General features: G+C 32.4%; 1 protein-coding gene across 1 annotated transcript in view; it reads left to right on the top strand.

Annotated features, from left to right (window-relative positions):
• LOC114935869 (single Ig IL-1-related receptor) overlaps positions 1-26,093 on the top strand; it is a 198,255-nt gene that overhangs the window by 107,624 nt on the left and 64,538 nt on the right. Inside the window, exon 2 of the mRNA XM_029308786.2 lies at positions 14,314-14,495. Within this exon, the coding sequence (XP_029164619.1) occupies positions 14,314-14,495 (182 nt within the window). The remainder of the gene's footprint in view (positions 1-14,313; positions 14,496-26,093) is intronic.

The following is a 26,093-nucleotide window of genomic DNA, read 5'->3' as shown; positions in this document are numbered from 1 at the left end:
TTCGCCATTTGTTTTTTCGCTCGTTCTTCATTTATTTTCTATTTATTTCTCCCCTTCTTTTCTAACCGCATTTATTTCACGAAGAAGAAATCCTTCCTCTTCTCGAATGCGGTCAAGGCACAAATATCGTTTTGTCGCGCGGAATTGATTTTCTCCGTCGAAATTTCCTCGAATCCGACGAATAGATGTCAAGGCAAAACGCAAAGTTTTCCCGAAAAGACTCTGTACGTCAGAGTCTGGCTTTTGCGGCAAGAGAGCTGCAGTTATCCAAACAGAAATGCACGTGCGTCCATGTCGTGGTATTCAAGCAGCTCAACTTTGTACACACATATACAGAAATGTTCAATGTATTCATCGCGTTTCCTTTTGAACCAATTCGAAATCAATCTTTTTAGCGAGATTGCTTTTCAGGAAAAGCGCCTACGGTACTTTCATAATATGGTAAATCGAATTTAATCAGTAATTATAGTAACATGACAAGAGAAAGTAATTACATGTGTTTGTACAATATTTTGCAAGATTTCTCTTAAGACTACACGGAGAGAATTTTCTCTTAGAATTTACCCTGAAAATCATGGTAATCGTGGGACAATATTGGAAGAATTTTTATTTTAAGAGTTACTCTGATTAATATTTTACCACGATAAAAATATCTAGCAGATAACAAGATGTAAAATATGTTCGATTAATTTTACTATATGTACGTATTAATATTTTTATTAATTTAAATTTAAATTTAAATTATTTATTTATTAATTTAAATAATATTTTTTTCAAATACTTTATACGTAATAGTATTTTTTATTATGACAAATCATTAATCAGAGAAATTCATATAAAATTCTTATCTTCAATACCATATTGTCCCATGAAAATTCTCTTCCTTTATATATGTGTTACGAATATTATAAATTTATATTTATAATTATTATTTGAATTTATAATGAATTAAATTTAAATATAATTATTATTTGAATTTATAAATATATCGAAACCTTTAGAATTCTAAAATTCTAAAGGTTTAAATATATTTTTTTCGTGCGAATCGAGAAATAAGAATCTTAGAATTTATAATTATTATTTGAGAGTTTATAATGAATTGAATTTAAATATAATTATTATTTGAATTTACAATGAATTGAATTTATAAATATATCGAAGTCTTTAGAATTCTAAAATTCTAAAGGTTTAAATATATTTTTTTCGTGCGAATCGAGAAATAAGAATCTTAGAATTTATAATTATTATTTGAGAATTTATAATAAATTGAATTTAAATATAATTATTATCTGAATTTACAATGAATTGAATTTATAAATATATCGAAGCCTTTAGAATTCTAAAATTCTAAAGGTTTAAATATATTTTTTTCGTGCGAATCGAGAAATAAGAATCTTAGAATTTATATAATTATTATTTGAGAATTTATAATGAATTGAATTTAAATATAATTATTATCTGAATTTACAATGAATTGAATTTATAAATATATCGAAGCCTTTAGAATTCTAAAATTCTAAAGGTTTAAATATATTTTTTTCGCGCGAATCGAGAAATAAGAATCTTAGAATCGTAAATTGACTGCGGGAGTGAAAAGTGAAGGCTTCTTGGCACTTACTCATATCTACGACGTCGTCTTTTTCAATTTCCGGAATTGAGCGGCCATCGAACTCTGGCGCGAACCCCCAACTGACCTTTCTCCCTTCTGCCGGATGTCGTTTTACCGGATAACTGCCCGTCGCAGTTCGTGCCTGATGTCCCCGGGAAATTTTTCCGGAAGAGGAGCTCGCCTTCTCTCCCGGAACTTTACGCACACATATACGTATACGCACGTCGCGTAGTGTCATTTTGCGCGCCAACTTTCTTCGAGCGCGAGAAATGTCCGAGATGGAACGAGGTTGAGGACGATAAAAACGGGAACGAAAGTAAAGGACAAAGGTAGGATGTAGGATAAAAGTGGAAGTATTTGGAACATCGATGAGAAAAATATAACTCGAGAGAATTCAATAAAAACTAGGATACATCGCGCGTGTCCTCATTAAGTCCGAACTCTCAATTTGGAATATCGAGAGAATAATTATAAACTTCTAATAATATTATAACATGTAAATCAGAGTTTCTTGCATGTTTGTCATTGCGAAATGAAAAAGTTCGTTTTTTTTTCATTTTCTTTATATATCGCGATAGTAGGATATTGACAATAAAACGCAGTGACATTTTCTTGATATAGAATTGTTCGTTAAACAAGCTGTTTCTCTCCAAGAAGAAATCTCTCTTTCCTCAACAACTATCGACTTCTCACTTTGCTCGTTAGCGAGATACGAGTTGTTCGGTTCGCAGGAAAGTATCTCAGATTTTCAAAACGTGCCTTTTGCTGCGCAATTTTTCTTTGAAACCTAGTCGAAATTGATATTTCTCCGATTATTGCGTGCTTCTTTGCGAGTTTTTTCTTCTTCGCGCCGTTGAAACATAAATTAAACAATTTTCGAAAATATCCAAATATTTTTACTACTATAGAGAGAGAATTTTCTCTGAAAATCAGAAGAATTTCTCGGATTATAATATTTACCACAATAAAAATATTAATCGGAGAAACTCTTATAAGATTTTTCCAATACCATATTGTCGCACGATTACCATGATTTTCAGGGCAAATTTTAAGAAAAAATTCTCTCCGCGTACAATAAGATATATAAAATATATTTGATTAATGTTATTATTGTATAATAATATTTTTTATTGTGGTAAATATTTAATGAAATTCTTATAAAATTCTTGCGATACCATATTGTCTTACAATTATCGTTTTCAGGGTAAATTCTAAGAGAAAATTATTTCCATGTATTAGAAGAATTTTATAAGAGCTTCTCACTGATTAAAAATACTTCCCACAATAAAAATGATTAATATGTGCATAATAAAATAAATCAAACATATTTTATATCTTATTGTGGTAGATATTACAAAATTGTGATTTTCGCGGTATAGATTGTAAGAGAAAATTCTTTCTATGTAGATTTACCGATGAAAAATCGTTGGCAAAACTTCTTAATAACAGCTCTGCGACAAAAATCAGAAGCGAAAATAAATCGTTTCTCCAAAGACCCGAAACATGCATTCCTCGAAGCTTTGTCGAATTTCTGTCCCCTCGTGATCATAAAGTGTGCGTCGTTTTGTTAAAGTGGTTTTCCCATCGCGCACTCGCGCACTCATAATCGCGTTCGCGGAAAAAATTCTTTCCGCGTACAACAAGATATATAAAATATATTCGATTAATTTTATTATTGTATATTAATATTTTTTATTATGGTAAATATTTAATGAAATTCTTATAAAATTCTTTCGATACCATATTGTCCTATAATTATCGTTTTCAGGGTAAATTCTAAGAGAAAATTCTTTCCATGTATCGGAAGAATTTTATAAGAGCTTCTCACTGATTAAAAATACTTTCCACAATAAAAATGATTAACATGTGCATAGTAAAATAAATCAAACATATTTTATATCTTATTGTGTAGATTTATCGATGAAAAATCGTTGGCAAAACTTCTTAATAACAGCCCTGCGACAAAAATCAGAAGCGAAAGTAAATCGTTTCTCCAAAGACCCGAAACATGCATTCCTCGAAGCTCTGTCGAATTTCTGTCCCCTCGTGATCATAAAGTGTGCGTCGTTTTGTTAAAGTGGTTTTCCCATCGCGCACTCGCGCACTCATAATCGCGTTCGCGGAAAAAATTCTCTTCCGCGTACAACAAGATATATAAAATATATTCGATTAATTTTATTATTGTATATTAATATTTTTTATTATGGTAAATATTTAATGAAATTCTTATAAAATTCTTTCGATACCATATTGTCTTATAATTATCGTTTTCAGGGTAAATTCTAAGAGAAAATTCTTTCCATGTATCGGAAGAATTTTATAAGAGCTTCTCACTGATTAAAAATACTTCCCACAATAAAAATGATTAATATGCGCATAGTAAAATAAATCAAACATATTTTATATCTTATTGTGTAGATTTACCGATGAAAAATCGTTGGCAAAACTTCTTAATAACAGCCCTGCGACAAAAATCAGAAGCGAAAATAAATCGTTTCTCCAAAGACCCGAAACACGCATTCCTCGAAGCTCTGTCGAATTTCTGTCCCCTCGTGATCATAAAGTGTGCGTCGTTTTGTTAAAGTGGTTTTCCCATCGCGCACTCGCGCACTCATAATCGCGTTCGCGGAAAAAATTCTTTCCGCGTACAACAAGATATATAAAATATATTCGATTAATTTTATTATTGTATATTAATATTTTTTATTATGGTAAATATTTAATGAAATTCTTATAAAATTCTTTCGATACCATATTGTCCTATAATTATCGTTTTCAGGGTAAATTCGAAGAGAAAATTCTTTCCATGTATCGGAAAAATTTTATAAGAGCTTCTCACTGATTAAAAATACTTCCCACAATAAAAATGATTAATATGCGCATAGTAAAATAAATCAAACATATTTTATATCTTATTGTGTAGATTTACCGATGAAAAATCGTTGACAAAACTTCTTAATAACAGCCCTGCGACAAAAATCAGAAGCGAAAATAAATCGTTTCTCCAAAGACCCGAAACATGCATTCCTCGAAGCTCTGTCGAATTTCTGTCCCCTCGTGATCATAAAGTGTGCGTCGTTTTGTTAAAGTGGTTTTCCCATCGCGCACTCGCGCACTCATAATCGCGTTCGCGGAAAAAATTCTTTCCGCGTACAACAAGAGATATAAAATATATTCGATTAATTTTATTATTGTATATTAATATTTTTTATTATGGTAAATATTTAATGAAATTCTTATAAAATTCTTTCGATACCATATTGTCTTATAATTATCGTTTTCAGGGTAAATTCTAAGAGAAAATTCTTTCCATGTATCGGAAGAATTTTATAAGAGCTTCTCACTGATTAAAAATACTTCCCACAATAAAAATGATTAATATGCGCATAGTAAAATAAATCAAACATATTTTATATCTTATTGTGTAGATTTACCGATGAAAAATCGTTGGCAAAACTTCTTAATAACAGCCCTGCGACAAAAATCAGAAGCGAAAATAAATCGTTTCTCCAAAGACCCGAAACATGCATTCCTCGAAGCTTTGTCGAATTTCTGTCCCCTCGTGATCATAAAGTGTGCGTCGTTTTGTTAAAGTGGTTTTCCCATCGCGCACTCGCGCACTCATAATCGCGTTCGCGGAATCGGAAACTGCGGCCGCCCCGCAGCGCGATAAATTCGCGTCCCCGGTCGGGCACCCACCACTACTGTGGCTGCACTCGATAATAAAGCAATCGATTCCTCGAGGCCACGTGGCACGAGTGTTTCCAGGTAAGCCAGCCCGCCGACCGTCGACGAGTTCAGGGAAGTCCTTATGGGAAATCGATATACGCCCGGGATTCTTAATACGCAAATGTCGTCTCGAGATATATACCGAGCCGACGCGACGGTATCGGTCTCCCTTTCGCTTCTCCATTTTCTGCTTCCAAAGCGGAACGGGGAATTCATGATGCTCTTCTTCATTATTGAAGATATTTCTGCATGTGGAGATCTATGAAATGTAAAATAAAAAAAAAAAATACGCACGATTTTAAATGGACAACCTTTAATATTTTACATCGGGAAATATATACGAGAAAAAGAGTTAGCAGAAATGTTCTGCATTAAAAAATTTAACAACACGATCAACCTTCAGAAAGACACAGAGAATTTAAATCCTATATATATGATTTGGTAATTAAGGCTGCTTAGTTAGTTCGTTTTCTAATATCGCGACGTTAATGTCCAACAAACGTAGGACGAATTTTAGTATGAATTTTATTATGTAGATGTTTGTCAATTTATTTCGTAGCAGGTATGATTTTTATTTATTTACGCTATTTATCATTTTTTGAAAATGTGCTTTTTATTAATAATTTATCAACATTTATAATTATTACTTTTTGATTGTAGACTTGATAAGGACCTGAACTAAGGTCGAAACGTTGTCTAAATTTTGAATAAATAACTAAAGAATAACATTGTCAGTTGTGGTCGGTTTATTAACACATTTTATATTAAAAAAAAAATAATAATTGACGATGCAGCTTGTTTACCGTATCGATAACGCGGGACTATGATAAATTGAAAATTTTTTTTTAATGAAATTATATGAATTGAATAACAATATAAATTGAAAATGTTTATTTTTAAATATTTTTTGTTCGAAAAAAATCTCCCGGTTATATATACATAAAAATTTTGAACAAACATAAACGTTATTGATCTTATTTTAATTGAAAAGATTGAAATGTTGGAATAGAAATCTCCGCATCCGAATGAACCCGGTACATTCTCGCATGCAAGACTTTACAAGTTTAATTTCAAAGTACAACATTCTCTAAATTCTCCTAAATTTCGGAAATCCAATTGTAAGCCATCGGCGGTTTACGGGGGCGTATAGGGAGAATGGGGTGGGAGGTCCTTTCTAGTGGTCATCCTGACACAGCAGGAGAATCCGAAATTAGGAAATCGTCCTTCTGTGTCGACTCCACTCCGGTTTCGCAGCCGTCCTTTCCCTCTGTCTGCTGCTATCCCTTTCCTTTTGCGCCAGTTTCTCATCCTCCGCCGAACAGACAAATGGTGGTCGCTTACTTTGGCAAGGACGAAGGACTCGTTCGAACCCCGGGGCGAATCCGCCGTCCACCGCCGATCGTCGGGACCCGGAAGATCCATCTCACGATCCGGAACGTTCGATCTTCCGCCGCGCCGGAAGCGACGCTTCTTTTATTTCCGCGATTAGGTGAGATTAATTCGCGGCGTCTGCGGGTGTTCGCAACCGGCGGGATAAGTTCTTTTATGGATCGTTCGATCCCGTACTTTTGTTCATTAGTGTTCATTAGGAAATTTTACGCCGATAAATCGTCGAAAACTGAGAGGGGAAAAGAAATTATAATGTCGAGTCTGTGTGTAATTCTTCCTCGTTCAGGGGATGTTGCTATTGTTCTGTTTTACCGACCTTAAGTTAGGTTAGGTTTACTTTTTATTATTGAATATACAGATTGAAAAATCCTCTTATTCTTTCATGTCGTCTCAATTGGGAGCGCCATATTTTGTGCACAAATAAACTACAGAACTTTTGTATTAAATAAGTATTGTTATGAGCTGATGCAACAGGCTGATAAAAAAACTGTAATTTTATAACTTTTATTGTTTTTTTAATACGAAATTACAGCGCTCCCCGTTCATTATTATCAGTACTTTAATTGTGGAGAAGGATTTCTCAATCTGTATAGCCCAATAAAATGAAAAGCCCTTGATCTCAAAGTCGGTAAAACAGTCATGGTCAGCATCCCTTTAAGAGCTATCTATTATTCCTTTAAAAACTGTATTTGTTATATCCTTTTTTTCATTAATTTTATATATTATTTTTTTCTCTACTAATTTTCCCTTCAAGCTCATCAAATTTTTATTAAAAAGTTTTATTTTTATTTTATTTGTTACTTATTTAATATTTCAGATCAAAGAGAGACATATAAAACTTCGCTCTTTAAAATTTTTTTATCATCCAACAACTTGGAATTAGACAATTTTTATTATTTTGTCGATATTTCCCGCGTATACGTTTAAGATATTTATGTTTCGTACATAAAGCCTTAAGGCTAGGAGAGAAATTCGGCGACATTTAGTCGATGCGCCAGTGTTAAATATGGAAGCGAGAGCGCGTCTTAATTAGCGTGCAAATCCGCCGAAATCCGGGAGGTGGATGCGAAATTCATGCCTTGTCGGCGTGTCTTCCTCGCCCGTTCTCGTTTCCCTAATGAAAGTAAATCTGACGCCGCGAAACTTGGGGCGAACGATCTATTCGTGGGTTGAACCGATCGGCGATACAACGTCAGCAGCGATATCGTGCTACATTTCATTCCCCAGAGATGCTCTCCATTCAGGACTAAACCTTGATCCATTTAATTAATCTCTCCCGACTATCTGTTTGAGTATTTTTAGCTCTTACGTCGCATTAAAAGCGATTTTTCACTTGTGTAAAAGTAAAGAGAAAAGTATAATCTGTTGTTCGAGTCTGAAAATTATTTACGATCGCGTTCGAAAAAGAAAACTTAGTTCAATCTATTTGCGATCGAATTGGAAAATATCTCCTGGGAGTATTTTTTTTTTTCTTATTTGCCATTAGCACGATTAGCTGCAATTACTTCTCTGCTATATTTGAGATCTGTTTCATCAAATTATATATATGTACACACACACACACACACATTTCTTGGAAAAAATAATCCTCTCGAGAAGCATTTTATCTCAAAATGTTAGTTTCTTTTTAAAAATAATCTCTTTAGATACGATTGACTTATAATATTGATCAACTGTTTAATTGCTATTATGCGTTAATATTTCTCATCTCATTTTCGTGTATTAAACTCTACATTCTGTTATTCCTTTATTATTTCAAGATTCTTTTAGCACATTCTTTTGAAGACATTAATTTTTTATACTAAACTTGTCGAATTGATTGAATAAAATGGACGTTTCAATTATCACAATAATTCTCTCCGTTTCTCACATTTATAATTCATCATCTACATTTATTTCTCTAATTAATAATCAGTCGATGCATGATGAAGACAATTTTTTTCCTTCATACTTTTTATATTTCCTTTCCAGAGTTGATTATAAGCAACTCTATTAATTTTTCCATTGTGCTTAGTTAGTGTGTGTGCATTTTTATATTTTATATAATAGACAATTCAATTAACAAAGATATTTCTTTTAAGAGCGAACCGTGACAGATTCAATTAATCCGCCAATTGTTGCGTCAGAGAGTGCTTCAGCGAACTACATTTTTCTCTCTTTATTCTTAGAAAAAGAATTAATCCTCCTTATACTTCCTTTCGGTTATTTGACCCGCGACCTAGTCGATTAACTCGTCAATTATCTCTCATCCGGGAAGGGAGATTCTGAAAATAATTCACGATCGCGCTCTATAAAGAACTCGACTCTCGCGTTCGCTTTTGCGAATCGCGAATCGGCTCGCTTTGAAGATTTGCTGGTTGAATCGTTGACGGGGCGTCCGCGTTTTAAGCTCGATGGTTAATTTATGTAATCCGTAATTTGCGATTGCGCTCGCGCTCGTTTCTGCTGAATACATCGGGCCGAATGAACGAGCCGCGATTTTATGCGATTTATATTTTGATGGCGAGAGAGAGAGGTTTATGAATTATACGACGGCTGTATTTTCGGCGCGCAGAATTTCCACGCCTCATTAAAACGCGAATCTAGCGTCTCTATATCGCGAAATTCTGGAGCGTAATCAGGGAGATTTTGCGAAAATTATAAACGAATCTTTTGTTAAAACATTTTTCGCGCGCGACCCAGATATTACGCTCGGTAAAAATTTGATTTATTCATAATACGGTTTATCCGTGAACTTTCGGCGAATTAATTCGACCCGACGTAATTAGAAATGTGTAAACTGTCGTAAAGTTCACTTTTATGTCTCGCTAAAAAAATGTGGACTTTGCTCGACTCGATGTAAAAAATAAATAATTAAACGCGCGATGACAGACTTTGGTTGACTGTCTTTTTTTTTTATCCGGGAGAGGACAAAGGATAACAGGCAATTATATTGTAACAATGAGCCGGCGAAAAAGTTGGATACCGTTTCGAGAGTTGCGATCAAACGAATGGAAGCCGTTTTGCCGACGTGATTTTCATGCGACGAGAATAACGAGCAATTATTCAGCGCGCGCGTCATTGTCGCGATTTCGTAATGCGGATTTTTTTTTTTATGTTAAAAATACATACAAACATAAGACGTATCTTTGTAGTAAATATTTTGTTAACTATGAAAAATTTGGCGGAGACATGTAATATGTTGCTTCATACGTTTAAAATAAAGTCACGTTATTTTAGTAAGCAAGATAAAATTCCAGATTTGCATATAATAGCAGAAATAATATTTTAAGGTATCAAGAACAACAATATTATGCACATACTATATTAAACAAAATATTTTAGGAGCGGAAGACAGTTCGCGAGATACGCGTAAGAGATAATGTATAAATTACGTAAATACATATGAATATTAAAAGTTTGAATACATCAGAAATAAATGGAACTATGTAATTTATTTAGTACGTTTTTCTCTTTTATTTTTTTATTTTTCCTTTTTTTATTGAGGAGAAAGTTAATAATTTTATCAAAATTGTCATTTAAATTCAAAATCCATTTATTCTTTTAATCTAATTACTGTTTAATTAACTTTCATTTCGGTCGCTATTCGATTGTTTAATTTCCATTTCTATCGCGATTTATTTGATTGAGTTCTATTAGTTGTTTTTATTAATTATTATACTTTTAATGAAATCGTTTGTTCATTTATTACCGATAATGAATTGTTAATTAATTCGTCAAATGTTTCAAACTGCGGAAGAGAAACCAGCAATTATTTAACAAATATGGGGTAGACAAATATTCATCGAAATAAAATTGACGTTAATTACGCGAACTGACCGTGTTTCAGGCTATTATGGACAGTCAGTGATCCCTGAACATTTTCAGAATGCGTGCTCCATATTGGAACTGGGGGTTTAATTTAAACCGAGTATAATTCGCAATCCGATAACAGCGCGCGCATACGAACACAATAATTATTAAACGCTCATTTTTGCAAATCGTCCACTCTGCGAATTATGACCGAGCGATTCACTTTTCGGAGGGTCTCGGCTAAATCCTTTTTTTTATTAGTCAAATCTATCGACAGAAATTTTTACTCGCTCATTTTAAGTTGAAAATGAACGTGACTCTATATACATAGTGGAAAAATTATGAAAACAACGGAAAAAAATGTAAAAATAACACAATGTGCAGCTATTTTTAATTTTACACAATAAATATATTCTGCTTTATTAGTGGCAAGATTTTCTATTTTATAATATAAGTGGGGATGATAAAATCTAAAATTAACATATTTTTTGTTAATTTTTATATTAAAACTCTGTGTTAATTTTACACAAAATTTATTTAAAATTATTTGAAGTTTTGCATTTATTTTGTGTTGAAATATACAATATTTGTATCTCTATTTAACATATCCATATTAACACAAAAATTTCTGTGGACCGTTTGAGACATGCATGTAATACATGTTAAATTTAACAGAAATGTTTCAACTGCGTGGAAAAATTATTTGAAAGCTTGAAATTAGCGTGACATCTCTTTGCAACTTTCTCTCATCTATCTCTCTCTCTATAATTTCGAGTCTGATATTACAAAATTTTCGTATTCTGATTCATCCTCTCAAAATTCAAGGACTTTCTTCTATATTTCATATACACTGACGTTTCTCTCCATTTCACGAGTCCTCAAGTTTCCTCGTGTCCTCGGATGTTCGAATGTTTCGGTGTCTTTATTAGTCTTCTTCGAAAGTTTGCTACGTAAGCGGAATCTTCGTTAGAATCCGAACCAGTTCGGAATTATCCTGGCAAGAAAAGACGGTTCGTGGATGAGCGGATAAGGGAGGATGGCTCTCTTTATTAAAAATTCTTATTCAAAGTACTCTGGTAACAGAAGCTCGTAAAAGAAGTCCGATGCAAGAAGATCTTTAATAAAGGAATTCTTAATCGCGGCGGCAAAATTGCTGATCGTCTCTTTAGTAGTTGCTTTATATAGAGAGACAATTGGTCCGATTTATTACACATTTTTTATTTATAATGTCGCGACAATGAAAAAGTCGCGAGAGTATCGCCTAAAAGTTTGATCAGATTTTATAAAGATTTTCTCCTTCATTAAAGATGATCGTAAATCTGTCGCTCCTTTATTTATTCAGATTTTGTATTAAATAAATTATCGTAGATAAAATATGAGATTTTTGAAAATTTTGTGAAAAGATATATTGCGAATATTCCATTCTGTCAATTTTCATCGCCATTAAATATTTATCGTCAGCTTTTATTTTTATATTTATCATAATATCTCCAAAATTTAGTATATTTAAAATTTATTATCTGAGATTTAATGTGTCGGATCAGTTTGATGATAGATAAAATCATACGAATAATTGATCGAATAAAATAATCTCGTTTGTATAAAGTTCCTCGAAGACTTGGGAAATGAAAGATCCTTCTCGCACTGCTAGATTTGGAAAAGGCAGGGATAAAAAGTTTCAAGATTCCGAGCAGCCTCAGTTTGCCAGGATCCATACGCGGATGTCTCTTTGATCCGCCAGCAAAATGAAAGTGAATTTGCGTAGTGCACTAGAAACTGAATTACGTGGAGAGGTTTTCTTTCCCTTTCGTGAAAGGGCCGTCGATTATTTGATCCTTGCCTGTAATACAAAAGAAGGCTTACTCGTGTAAGAGGATCCTTCAACACGGAGGAATTAAAAATACAATCCTCGCGACAAATTTCGGGCAAAAATTTTTAAAAAATTACTTTGCAAATTTATGAAATTTTATGAATTTATTTTATGAAATTATTATACTGCTGTTGTTTATTATTTATATATATTATTACATAACGTTGTAATTAGAGCTCATTATAAATATATATTAAATTAGTTCTTTTATGGATAGTTCGATCCCGTACTTTTGTTCATTTGTGTTCATTAGGAAATTTTACACCGATAAATCGTCGAAAACTGAGAAGGGAAAAGAAATTATAATATCGAGCCTGTGTAATTCTTCCTCGTTAAGGGGATGCTGTCATTGTTCTGTTTTACCGACCTTAAGTTAGGTTAGGTTTACTTTTTATTATCGAATATACAGATTGAAAAATCCTCTTATTCTTTCATGTCATCTCAATTGGGAGCGCCATATTTTATGCACAAATAAACTGCAGAACTTTTGTATTAAATAAGTATTGTTATGAGCTGATGCAACAGGCCGATAAAAAAAACTGTAATTTTTTAACTTTTATTGTTTTTTTTTTAATACGAAATTATAGCGCTCCCCGTTCATTATTATCAGTACTAGAGGAATTAAAAATACAATCCTCGCGACAAATTTCGGGCAAAAATTTTTAAAAAATTGCTTTGCAAATTTATGAAATTTTATGAAATTATTGTATATTATTTATACATATTATTACATAACGTTGTAATTAGAGCTCATTATAAATATATATTAAATTAAGAGCGTCGCTCTCGCGTAATAAATATTTTTTATCGGGATTGCTATTAACGATACGACTGCGGCATCATAATATAGAAAGATACGGCGCAGCAACAACGATAAATTAACCAAGTGATTGTGGCGGCGAAGTATATAGCACGGACGATTTATTTTCGCGAACGGTTCAATGCTCCTGATTCTTCCCTTACTTCGAGTGTTTGTCGAGGAGCGCTCGTTCCCTCGACTTTTATCTTTACGGCGGAACGAATGCTCTCAAGAACAACCATCGATATTCTCGTCCCGGAAATATCGGGCTTGTTCTTAAGTGCGACGTGTTTCACGACGATCGGTCGCGATAATTTATCGTTTTCCATGAAAAATAACCCGTTCTTCTTTTATATCGCTTTTCGCAATCTCTATAAGTGCACTTTCTCTCTCGTTACTGTGGACAAAATTTTCGGAGAAATTTTATAGTAAAATGGAAGACCACACGGAGAAAAGTTTCTCTTAGAATTTACCCTGAAAATCATGGACAATGTGGAAGAATTTTAGAAGAATTTCTCTGATTAATATTTATCACAATAAAGAATATTCACACGTATACATAGTAAAATTCATCGAATATATTATATATTTTATTGTGGTAGATATTATTATTTTTTAATAATATAATTATATTATTTTTAATTCGGCCAATAGAGCCCAAGCGCGAAAATTAATTTTTCGGAACTGTATCTCTAAAAATTAATTTTTATATCATAATTATATTATTATTAATACTTAGAGCCGATAAAAATATTTCTTATTTGATTACTATTTTTATTGTGGTAAATATTAATCAGAGAAATTCCTATAAAATTCTTCCAATACCATATTGTCCATGATTACCATGATTTTCAGGATATAGATTCTAAGAGAAAATTCTCTCTGTGTAATATTTCTCATAACCACGAAAAAAATGTAACTGCCTCACACGTGAGAAGAAATACTTTAATATCGGAAGAATAATAATAAGAAGATCAAATCTTGTGTTTGAGGACGCTTTCTCGAGGAGATACATGTATCTTTTTTTTTTCTTCCGATGTTGGATGTTATTTTTTAATATTTCTCTGGAAAAAGAGAGAGCTCGCTTATTTGTAATTCATTCGAGGCACTTTTTTTCTGTCGCAGGTACAAGGATAATAGAGCGTATCCTTGGCCGGGCGGAGAGAGCCACTTTATCCTGTATCCCGAGAGCGCGAATCAAACGATCTACACGCAAGAGATGAGAGCCTCGGATGCGGGACGATACTCCTGTCAAGCACGTAACGACACAACCACTTTGGAAGGCGATATCACTCTCGCCGTACTCGGTAAGTAGGATATTCTGCTGGATTCAGCTTTATATTAAAAGCTCGAAAGGCGTCTCGTCGCGTCTTCATTCGATCTTTAATAACGGGATGCAACAGCGATCGATATAAGAGGTGGATCATTTTAAAAACTTTTTCAGAAGTATTATATAAAATACACTCAACATTTTTTTCGATTTTTAACTATTATTAATTTATACAGAGAAATTTTCTCTTGGAATGATTCATATTTTTTCTGATTATTTTTTTTACCACAATAAATAATATTAATATCTAGCACAATGAGATACAAAATATGTTCGATTAATTTTACTATGTATATATTAATATTTTTTATTAATTACATATTAATACACGATTTTCAGGGTAAATCCTAAGAATTAATATGAAATTTCAAGAAAATTTAATAGCAATTATTAAAAAATTTTCTTGTAATTTATAATACAAAAATAAAATACACTCAACATTTTTTTCGATTTTTAACTATTACTAATTTATACAGAGAAATTTTCTCTCGGAATAATTAATATTTTTTCTGATTATTTTTTTACCACAATAAATAATATTAATATCTAGCACAATGAGATACAAAATATGTTTGATTAATTTTACTATGTATATATTAATATTTTTTATTAGTTACATATTAATATACGATTTTCAGGGTAAATTCTAAGAATTAATATGAAATTTCAAGAAAATTTAATAGCAATTATTAAAAAATTTTCTTGTAATTTATAATACAAAAATAAAATACACTCAACATTTTTTTCGATTTTTAACTATTATTAATTTATACAGAGAAATTTTCTCTTGGAATGATTCATATTTTTTCTGATTATTTTTTTTACCACAATAAATAATATTAATATCTAGCACAATGAGATACAAAATATGTTCGATTAATTTTACTATGTATATATTAATATTTTTTATTAATTACATATTAATACACGATTTTCAGGGTAAATCCTAAGAATTAATATGAAATTTCAAGAAAATTTACTAGCAATTATTAAAAAATTTTCTTGTAATTTATAATACAAAAATCTGTATCGAGAAATGTTACTTACTTTAAGAATTTTATAGAATAAAGACGAGGCAACAATTAAATCTAATCGTGTCAAACATTCGCGATAACGAAAATAAAAAGAAAAAAAAAATACATCGATCGAAAAAGCTGTCCGATTCAATCCGGTTGCTATCGCTGCGAGAGAAATAAAAAAAAAAAATATCTCGAATGATTTCGCGAAAGAGATTCGCCTTTGAAGCTTTCCATTCAAAATAAAAGCGAGGACACGGGAGAGGGGACAAATGTTCGATCAGGGGAGACGAGCTGTCACAAAAAACGTTGCAAAACGTCAATCGCTGACGCTGACAAAACGGTACTTGCTTTCGATCGCCACCGTCAAAGAGAGCCTCGTCATGATACTGTCAAGTGCCGAGATTCTGTATAGAATTCTGGATAAAAGATTCCTCGACGATCTTCTCTTTCTGCATTTTTTTTTAGCTTACGCAATTTTTTTTTCTTAACTTAGATAATATTTCATCAAATTTGTTTTCGTCGATATTATATATAAATTTGGATAAAAATGTGCATTCAGAAATATACACACACATATATATATATATATATAGATATATTTAATCATATTTTAAATGCGTGTGATGTTGTTTAACCTCGCTTTTATTTCATAATTTTTTATTATTTAATATTTACACAGACACATATTTGTGTTAAATAAAATACGCGAATGAAAAATAAATATAAAAATTATATATTAAATATAAAAATACATGAATAATTTTGCTTGCGCCGCGAAAACACAGCGAGCTTAATATCCATCAAGATATGAATTCTCGAAAATGCACATGCAGTTATCTCACTCGCGTTTCGAGCGAAAAATTCTGCTTATTCGGGTGAACAGATAACTTCTTCTCGAAAGTCGTCGCGAACACGTTCACCCGGACCCGAGATAACAGAGACCAGGATTATATCGAATGTTCCGCAAAACGTTATCGATCCGGAATTTCAATTAAAGCCTGCCGCTGTCGGATCTGATCGGTTACGGACAGTCGGTCGCTTTTCCGACGCGAGCTTTTGGTCCCAGCGGAAAACCGGATAAAAGTGTTGTGCGCGATCCACCCCGATTTTTATGATGCTGTACTAGTGTTTCCTCCGACCGGAGACACGGATCATATTCCACCGTTATCAAATTTTTCCACTTTAATAGAAAAATCGGAAAAGAGAGAAACACATTTAATCCTCTATATTTAGCGAAACGATCATTAATTCACATGGAAAGAATTTTCTCTTAGAATTTACCCTGAAAATCACCCTGGTAATTGTGGGACAATATATTTGATGAATTTTGTAATTATATATTCTCTCATTAATATTTTTATCACAATAAAAATATTGTAAATTTTAAGAGAAAAATCTCTGAGTGGAACAATAAAAAATATTAATATGTACATAATAAAATTAATCGAACATATGGACATTAATATTTTTATTGTGATAAAAATATTAATGTCCATATGTTCGATTAATTTTATTATGTACATATTAATATTTTTTATTGTTCCACGCAGAGAGATTTTCTCTTAAAATTTACAATAAAAAATATTAATATGTACATAGTAAAATTAATCGAGTATATTTTATATCTTATTATGATAGATATTAATATTTTTATTGTGGTAAATATTAATTAGAAAAATTCTTATAAAATTCTTCCATCACCATATTATACCACCACGATTACGATGATTTTCAGGGTAAATTCTAAGAGAAAATTCTCTCCGTGCACGATTACCAAAATAAAGAATTTTCAAAATAAGTTCTAAGAGAAAATTTTCTCCTCGATACATTTCTAAATTTCTTTAGCTTCCGATAATGTTGCGTATTTTTTTAAACAGCCATATAAAAAAAATAAATTATTCAAGAGATAAATAATATAAAATCTTTATAAAATAAAAAATGGAAAGATTAAATTTTCTCGAGTAACATCGCGGATTTGCAAAACAAATTCGAAGAGAAAATTTTCTTCTCAATACATTTTTAAATTTTTTTAGCTCCGCTAATGTTAATTGCGTATTTTTAAAATAACCGTACAAATATGATACAAAAAAATAAATTATCCAAGAGAGAAATAATATAAAATCTTTATAAAATAAAAAATGGAAAGATTAAATTTTCTCGAGTAACATCGCGGATTTGCAAAATAAATTCTAAGAGAAAATTTTCTTCTCAATACATTTCTAAATTTCTCTAGCTCCGCTAATGTTAATTGCGTATTTTTTAAATAACCGTACAAATATGATACAAAAAAATAAATTATCCAAGAGAGAAATAATATAAAATCTTTATAAAATAAAAAATGGAAAGATTAAATTTTCTCGAGTAACATCGCGGATTTGCAAAACAAATTCGAAGAGAAAATTTTCTTCTCAATACATTTTTAAATTTCTTTAGCTCCGCTAATGTTAATTGCGTATTTTTAAAATAACCGTACAAATATGATACAAAAAAATAAATTATCCAAGAGAGAAATAATATAAAATCTTTATAAAATAAAAAATGGAAAGATTAAATTTTCTCGAGTAACATCGCGGATTTGCAAAATAAATTCTAAGAGAAAATTTTCTTCTCAATACATTTCTAAATTTCTCTAGCTCCGCTAATGTTAATTGCGTATTTTTAAAATAACCGTACAAATATGATAAAAAAAAAATAAATTATCCAAGAGATAAATAATATAAAATTTTTATAAAATAAAGAAATGGGAAGATTAAATTTTCTCGAGCAACATCACGGAGGGAGAATCGTTCGTGGTGGCATCAGGTTGGGATTCAGTCGGATTGCGACGCTTTTTGGAAAATTCGCCGGGACGTCTTTTCGGACGATGAGAGCGAGTTAATATTCATCGGTGGAGCGACCGCGCTTCCGGCCGTCTACGGCTCCCTAAACCCCTCGATTTAGCGCGCATTCGTGCCGCGCGCTCTCTCTCTGTCACTCGCTCTCGCGCTCTTCTTCGTTCCGTCTGTCGATATAACCGACTTCCAGTTCGCCCGGCAATTTGCCGGAAGTCGTTCGAGGGAATTCCGAGCCGACGACGTTTAACCCCCTTTCCGCACGCATTAAACGTTCCTTCGCCGCGGAATCCTTTATCTTCTTGCTCTATCTGCCCGCCAAAACGCTTTCGGTCATCTATCCATCCGCTTGAATTGAAATTAATTTCATGAAAATTCGGAGATCTTAATAGTTCCAAAAATATTTTTTATTTACAGTGTAATTTATATATTCATAATTATAGGTATATATTGTGTATCATGAAAAATCGAAGTTTACCCAAAAAGTTGAATATTAAAATATTCGCGATTCCATCGACATTTATATTATATTTAATGCAATTTAATTGTATCCATCCGCTTGAATTGAAATTAATTTCATGAAAATTCGGAGATCTTAATAGTTGAAAAAACATTTTTTATTTACAGTGTAATTTATATATTTATAAATATAGGTATATATTGTGTATCATGAAAAATCGAAATTTACCCAAAAAATTGAATATTAAAATATTCGCGATTCCATCGACATTTATATTATATTTAGTGCAATTTAATTGTATTAAATTGTCAAGAGATTGGTGTTTTGATATCCATATTATATCGATCGTATTTTGGTATATATTTTCTCGAAAAATATTTGCTCTATCTGCCCTCCAAAACGCTTTTCGGTCATCTATCCATCTGCTTGAATTGAAATTAATTTCATGAAAATTCGGAGATCTTAATAGTTGAAAAAACATTTTTTATTTACAGTGTAATTTATATATTCATAAATATAGGTATATATTGTGTATCATGAAAAAATCGAAATTTACCCAAAAAATTGAATATTAAAATATTCGCGATTCCATCGACATTTATATTATATTTAATGCAATTTAATTGTATTAAATTGTCAAGAGATTGGTTTTTTGATATCATATTTAATGCAATTTAATTGTATCCATCCGCTTGAATTGAAATTAATTTTATGAAAATTCGGAGATCTTAATAGTTGAAAAAACATTTTTTATTTACAGTGTAATTTATATATTCATAAATATAGGTATATCATGAAATATAGGTGTATCATGAAAAAATCGAAATTTACCCAAAAAATTGAATATTAAAATATTCGCGATTCCATCGACATTTATATTATATTTAATGCAATTTAATTGTATTAAATTGTCAAGAGATTGGTTTTTTGATATCCATATTATATCGATCGTATTTTGGTATATATTTTCTCGAAAAATATTTGCTCTATCTGCCCTCCAAAACGCTTTTCGGTCATCTATCCATCCGCTTGAATTGAAATTAATTTCATGAAAATTCGGAGATCTTAATAGTTGAAAAAACATTTTTTATTTACAGTGTAATTTATATATTCATAAATATAGGTATATATTGTGTATCATGAAAAAATCGAAGTTTACCCAAAAAATTGAATATTAAAATATTCGCGATTCCATCGACATTTATATTATATTTAATGCAATTTAATTGTATTAAATTGTCAAGAGATTGGTTTTTTGATATCCATATTATATCGATCGTATTTTGGTATATATTTTCTCGAAAATAGACGGATATATAAAATTGTAATGCATGCAAAGCGAACTGAATAATCGAGAGTGCGTGGACACTTGTTTCCCTGGCGGATTCCCGGAAGGCGAATTAATGAATAAATTCCTTACACGACCGAGAAAGTATAATCGGCGCTCGTCTGCTTCGCGGAAAATTGCGAGAACGGTAAAATTGATACGATCCAATCCTCCTTCCATCTTTTCTCTCTCTCTCTCTCGCTCTCCTTTCTACACATTATGCGAGGTGCGTAGGTAGAAGGTTCCGCGAACTGCCAATCGAATCTCCTTCGTAGAAAGTGCACTCGCCGCGGGATGCATCACTCCGGTGCATCGCTGCTGCTGGTGATGCGCCACATGTGCGTTGCACTTTGACTTTCAAGAGAACGCCGCGAATTATCATCCTCAGAGACGCCGCAAAGCGAAAGATCGTGTATAATCCGTCATCTTTGCATCTTTAAAATACCGAGAACTCGATAGCTCTCTGCCTTTTAAAATATCTTGGCAAAAATATTTTTCGATTTTTTGATAAAAGAAAATTATTTTGTATTTATAATATTAATTTATACACAGAGAATTTCTTCTTGGAATTTATCCGGAAAATTATGGCAATATAGAACAATATTGAAAGAATTTTAGAGTTTCTTTGATTAATATACTTACCACAATAGAAAATATTAATATGTACATAGTAAAATTAATCGAATATATTTTTTATCTTATTGTGGTCTATAGGATCGATATATATGTATAATTATTTCGAAATTTGTTTCATCCAAAAATATTTTACCAAGGTATTCTTTTATCTAAAAGACGGAGAGCTATCGGGTTCAAAGATGGAAAAGATGATAGTCTAATTCTAAGAGAAAATTCTCCCCGTGTATAATTTATTAATACAATATTTATTTGTGCATCTTTAATTTAGAATAGATTTCAATCATTTACCGCGATTGCAAATCATGGTCGCTGAATTAATTTGTTGAAATAATTTGTCGACAGTTGATGTGGGGAATCGTCAGCAATTTCGTCCTAATCACTTCATTTGCTTATCGATCATTTCTCGGGACGAGGTATATCACTGTATATTATTACAGCGACACACACACACACACATATATATACACACACACTTTGTCTGTCCTATTTTTCGAGGTAGGTGCCGTCGTTTAAAGGCGTCGTTAAATTACCAGAACGCGTTCGGGGAAACTTTAATCGAGGTTCTTTGAAACAAAAGCGGCGGGTTTGACGTTCGTGCTCAACCGTATCAGCAACCATAAATGTTACGGATTATCGTCGTCTCGGTGCATTGTCTCTCATTGTGAAATGCGCAATTATGATTGCGGTTCAAAGTATTTTTGGTACATTTTCCAGCGGGAGGTCTCTGCGTATTCATAAATTTCTTCAAAGCTTTCAAATTCAAAAATTGTTCTTTACATTTTCCTGCAAAGGAAATTTTCATATAAATTCCGCAGTATTAAATGTCATACAAATTTATTTGGATTTATGAAAATATAAATAAATATATAATAGATTTCTTCAACCATTAAATGCATTTTGCTTTCAAATTTTTTCAGCCTTGCAAAATATAAATAATCTTAAATGCATCGTTTGTGTTTATTTTTCATTATATTTCTTTGTTAATTTTTATTACGTAGTACTACTTGTCGCTATTACCGCGTGTTTACTCCATTTTATGTCGACATACACTTCACATAAGAATAATTATTCACGGAAAAACAAAGGGACATTGTTGACGAGATTTTCCGTTTTCAAACGTCCCGTTCATTTGATTAAACGCAATTACGCCTAGGCGCAAATTATTCGGCGCCGAATAACGATCGCGAATAGCTTTCCGGTTCGCTTTATATTGTCGCGCACGCATTATCGCGTACGCGGCTAATTTTCACTGGCATTTCATTGATCACACAACAACAGACCGTGTTGCAGCGTTCTATATCGACAAATCAAATTGTCGCAATTTTAGCGCGGACGAGCGTTTTCGCTCGCGTTTCGCGAAATGCAAAACAGAGCGTTTCAACGAAGATCGACGTAGCAATTTTTCATCCCCTCCCACATTTACAGTTTATTCAGACTTCAACACAGTCATAAATCCACGTCTATATATGTATATATGCGCGCGCGCGCGCATCCCAAGTTATTATTCGACGAAACGCATCTCGAAACTCGGATTGCTTTGACCATGAATTCGATTTACCATTTTCGCCAAATTGCGATTCGCTCCGAACTGGTGAAGCGTTGTTGCAATCGCCGCCAGGCTCTCTTTGTCGTCGTTACAAAGGCCGTCTAGACGCGCGCAGCATCCTAAAGCTGCTCGGCGAAACTATTTCCCGGAAAATTGTATATTGCACAATTATAGTATTCTTGCGATCAAATCAGAAGAAAGTGTGTTCTTTTTTTGATCCAGTAGCTAAGACGAATAAAATCAATTTTTTATTCTTTTAATTGTTTAAGGGAATACTGCCGTTGTTCTGTTTTACCGACTTTAAGTTAGGTTAGGTTCATTTTTTATTGAATATACAGATTGAAAAATTCTTCACAAGAAAGCACTGATAATAATGAATTTTTTCATGTCATCTCTATTGGGAGCGCCATATTTTGTGCATAAATAAACTGCAGAACTTTTGTATTAAATAAGTAATGTTATGAGCTGATGCAAGAGACCGATAAAAACTGTAATTTTTTTAACTTTTATTGCTTTTTTATACGAATTTACAACGCTTCCCGTTCATTATTATCAGTACTTTAATTGTGGAGAGGAATTTTTCAATCTCTATAGCCAATAAAAAGAAAAGCCCTTGTGAACTCAAAGTCGGTAAAACAGACATGGTCAGCATCTCTTTAAGGGGATCCTAAACGCCCACGATCATTTTTGCGCACTCTTTTCTTTTATCGGAGCAAGAAAGTTTTTAAATTTTTAATTTAAAAAAATTTCTTTGTTTTTATTAATGAAAAATCGATATTATTCTATTCAACCAATAAAAAGAAATGGTATGCAAAAAAATGATATTTGTCTATAAAACGGGACGGTGTTTAGGATCCCTGAGATAAAATCTCGTTCCACGTTTTTCGTAATAAAAAAAACGCGTGAACCGGATCGCTTTATCGATGATAATTATGCCGATTTCTCTCCATTCTTCGGGTTTTTTTTTTTTTTTTCGAAATTCGCAATCTTAACAGAGACCTTCTAGAATTGTCCTTCTTTTTTTCGCTCGAAGGTATATATAAGGAGAAAAAGAGAGAACGATCGGGATGTGAAACGAAGCGGGAATAATACGTACGTAACAATCTGGTGGGCGGTGCGCGATATTGTGGGGGTTCGAGGGACGGATTCATGAATTACAGGCAGTAAATTACAGCGTCGGGGAATTGGGTCGATTTAATCCCGCGTTTTGCGCGCTAGGTGCGCGTAGGTAGGTGGATAGATGATGTTCCGCGAATCCGCGATCAATTCCCTTCGTGGAAGCGCATCGCTGATCATAATATCGCGGTCGACGCGCTTATTATCCGGATGCGTTCAGGTAGGATAGAGAGAGAGAGAGAGAGAGAAACATCACTTTTTGCAGATTCCAAATTATTAACGCTCACATATAATCCCGATGTTGTCTCTTAGTACAGATTTTTTAAAATAAATATACGGTATTTTCGTATCAAGGTTTTATAACAGCTGAGATTTTAGTAAAGCTCTTATCAGTGCGAAATACATATAATTTCAACAGGCTGTAGAACTTCATTTTCATTGAAATTTAAGTTAAAACAATTTTTTTTTAAACATAATTTTAATTATTATTTTATAATATGCATAATTTTAATTATTATTCTCTATATAATAATAATAATAATAATAGTTAAAATTCTGAATATTTAAATTATAATTAATTACATTAAATTTAAATTATATATACTTACATAAATACGATATACATAGTTTGAGCGTATGATTAATTTAAAAAAAGAATGGATAATTAACACCAATGGTGAAAGCTGGCGAGAAAACTTTTTTTGGCGATAAAGACAAGATTTAATACCGCCAAGAGGCAGTAGAGAAGAAAAGCGTAGGGTCGACGATATTAAAGGATTTCGAGGGAAGGAAGAGATTCCTGAAGGCGCAACCCTTCGGAGAGTTAAGCACCTTTGTTGACACACGACATACTATCTCCGATAAATTTTTATGCGATCACTTCGAGAGTCGCTCCCGGCACTTCTCCTAATTTCTTTCTCGTTCCGACGAGCATCAACTTCTCCTCCCTTTCTCGTGTCACGTCTCGCCGATTCTTTCCTTCGTCCACACCCCATTCGCAATCGTTATTTCCACCCTCTGCTCGGAAGCTTACAGCTCGTCAACGTTCTACATTTTATCGCCCTTTTTGGTACTCGATTTACGATACTCGCGAACCTTATGAGATGACGGTGATGTTTACTGTTATATAATCTCTCGTCATTTTGGCACAAATTATTATTCTCTGTAACAAATCATTATTTATAATAAATAATTTATTTATATATTTATATACATATTATAGATATTTATATAATTATATATATATATATATATATATTTATCTTTTAAATTCCTTTGCCTTTTTATTTTCATTAATACATATTTATATGTAATAAATTGTTACTTGTAATTTGCAATTATTATTACAAGTAACATAACTGTGATATAGATATGCGCAAATATAAAATCGAAAAAAAAAAACATATGACCTGTCAAAAAAAAGGTAGCGTCTAACAAGTGTTTTCCGAAAGAAGAGAAATATGGGAAAAATACTCGTCGAAAAAAAATACGCGGGAAAGTTTGGAAATCACGGGGATCTCGTTGCAGGATGCGACGACGCGAGGAGAGCCCGGAGTAATCCCGAGGCTTATCGCTCTAATAACCCACATTAATACCCATACGTCAATTTAGAGGGAGGAATGGGGGAAGGGTCGAGGAAGCGAGGCACTAGAGGCAATATCTCAAGCCTAATTGCATCGAGCGCGTGCGATCCGCCGCGGAGGACGTCGACGACGACGATGATGATGATGCTGCGAGCGATGCAATTAGTAGCGCACCGCCGTGTGCATCGAAGCATCGTCTCGGGCTATTTCTGCGCACCGGGCGAAACCCAGCCTCGCTTTGCCGAGGAGCTTCTCTCCATATGCAAGAAGAGCTAAAGACGCTAATTGCGTGCGCGTTCGAGATCGATCCGGAATCTCGCTGAATCCGGGCAAACGTGATGCATATTGTGCTGCATTTGCAGTACCCTACATAAGTTTGGAAACGTCTTATATTTTACAGTTAAAGAATTGGATGGCAGCGATATATATCGTTATAAATAAAAATGTTATTTTAATATTTTATGATTTATTTATACAAAAAATCTGCACAGATCTGTCAAAGGATCCTAATTTAAGAGAAATTCTCTGAAGAAATATTCTTCAATTAGATATTCGTAACATGCAAGAATATAAACTTAATGTTTTCATCAGTATATTATTTGAAATGTTATTAATTGCGTGATGACAAAAATAAAATTTGTCATAAATGAAAATATTATATATTTAAATATTTTACGATTTATTGATACAAAAAATCTGCACAGATCTGTCAAAAGGATCCTAATTTAAGAGAAATTCTCTGAAGAAATATTCTTCAATTAGATATTCGTAACATGCAAGAATATAAACTTAATGTTTTTGTCAGTATATTATTTGAAATGTTATTAATCGTGATGACAAAAATAAAATTTGTCATAAATGAAAATATTATATATTTAAATATTTTACGATTTATTGATACAAAAAATCTGCACAGATCTGTCAAAAAGATCCTAATTTAAGAGAAAAATTCTCTAAAGAAATATTCTTCAATTAGATATTCGTAACATGCAAGAATATAAACTTAATGTTTTTGTCAGTATATTATTTGAAATGTTATTAATTGCGTGATGGCAAA

Source organism: Nylanderia fulva, unplaced genomic scaffold (assembly GCF_048542155.1).
Source record: "Nylanderia fulva isolate GAGA-0341 unplaced genomic scaffold, ASM4854215v1 Scaffold15, whole genome shotgun sequence".
NCBI lineage: Eukaryota > Metazoa > Arthropoda > Insecta > Hymenoptera > Formicidae > Nylanderia > Nylanderia fulva.
Note: the sequence above shows the minus strand (reverse complement) of the source record. Positions and strands in the feature narration are given on the sequence as shown.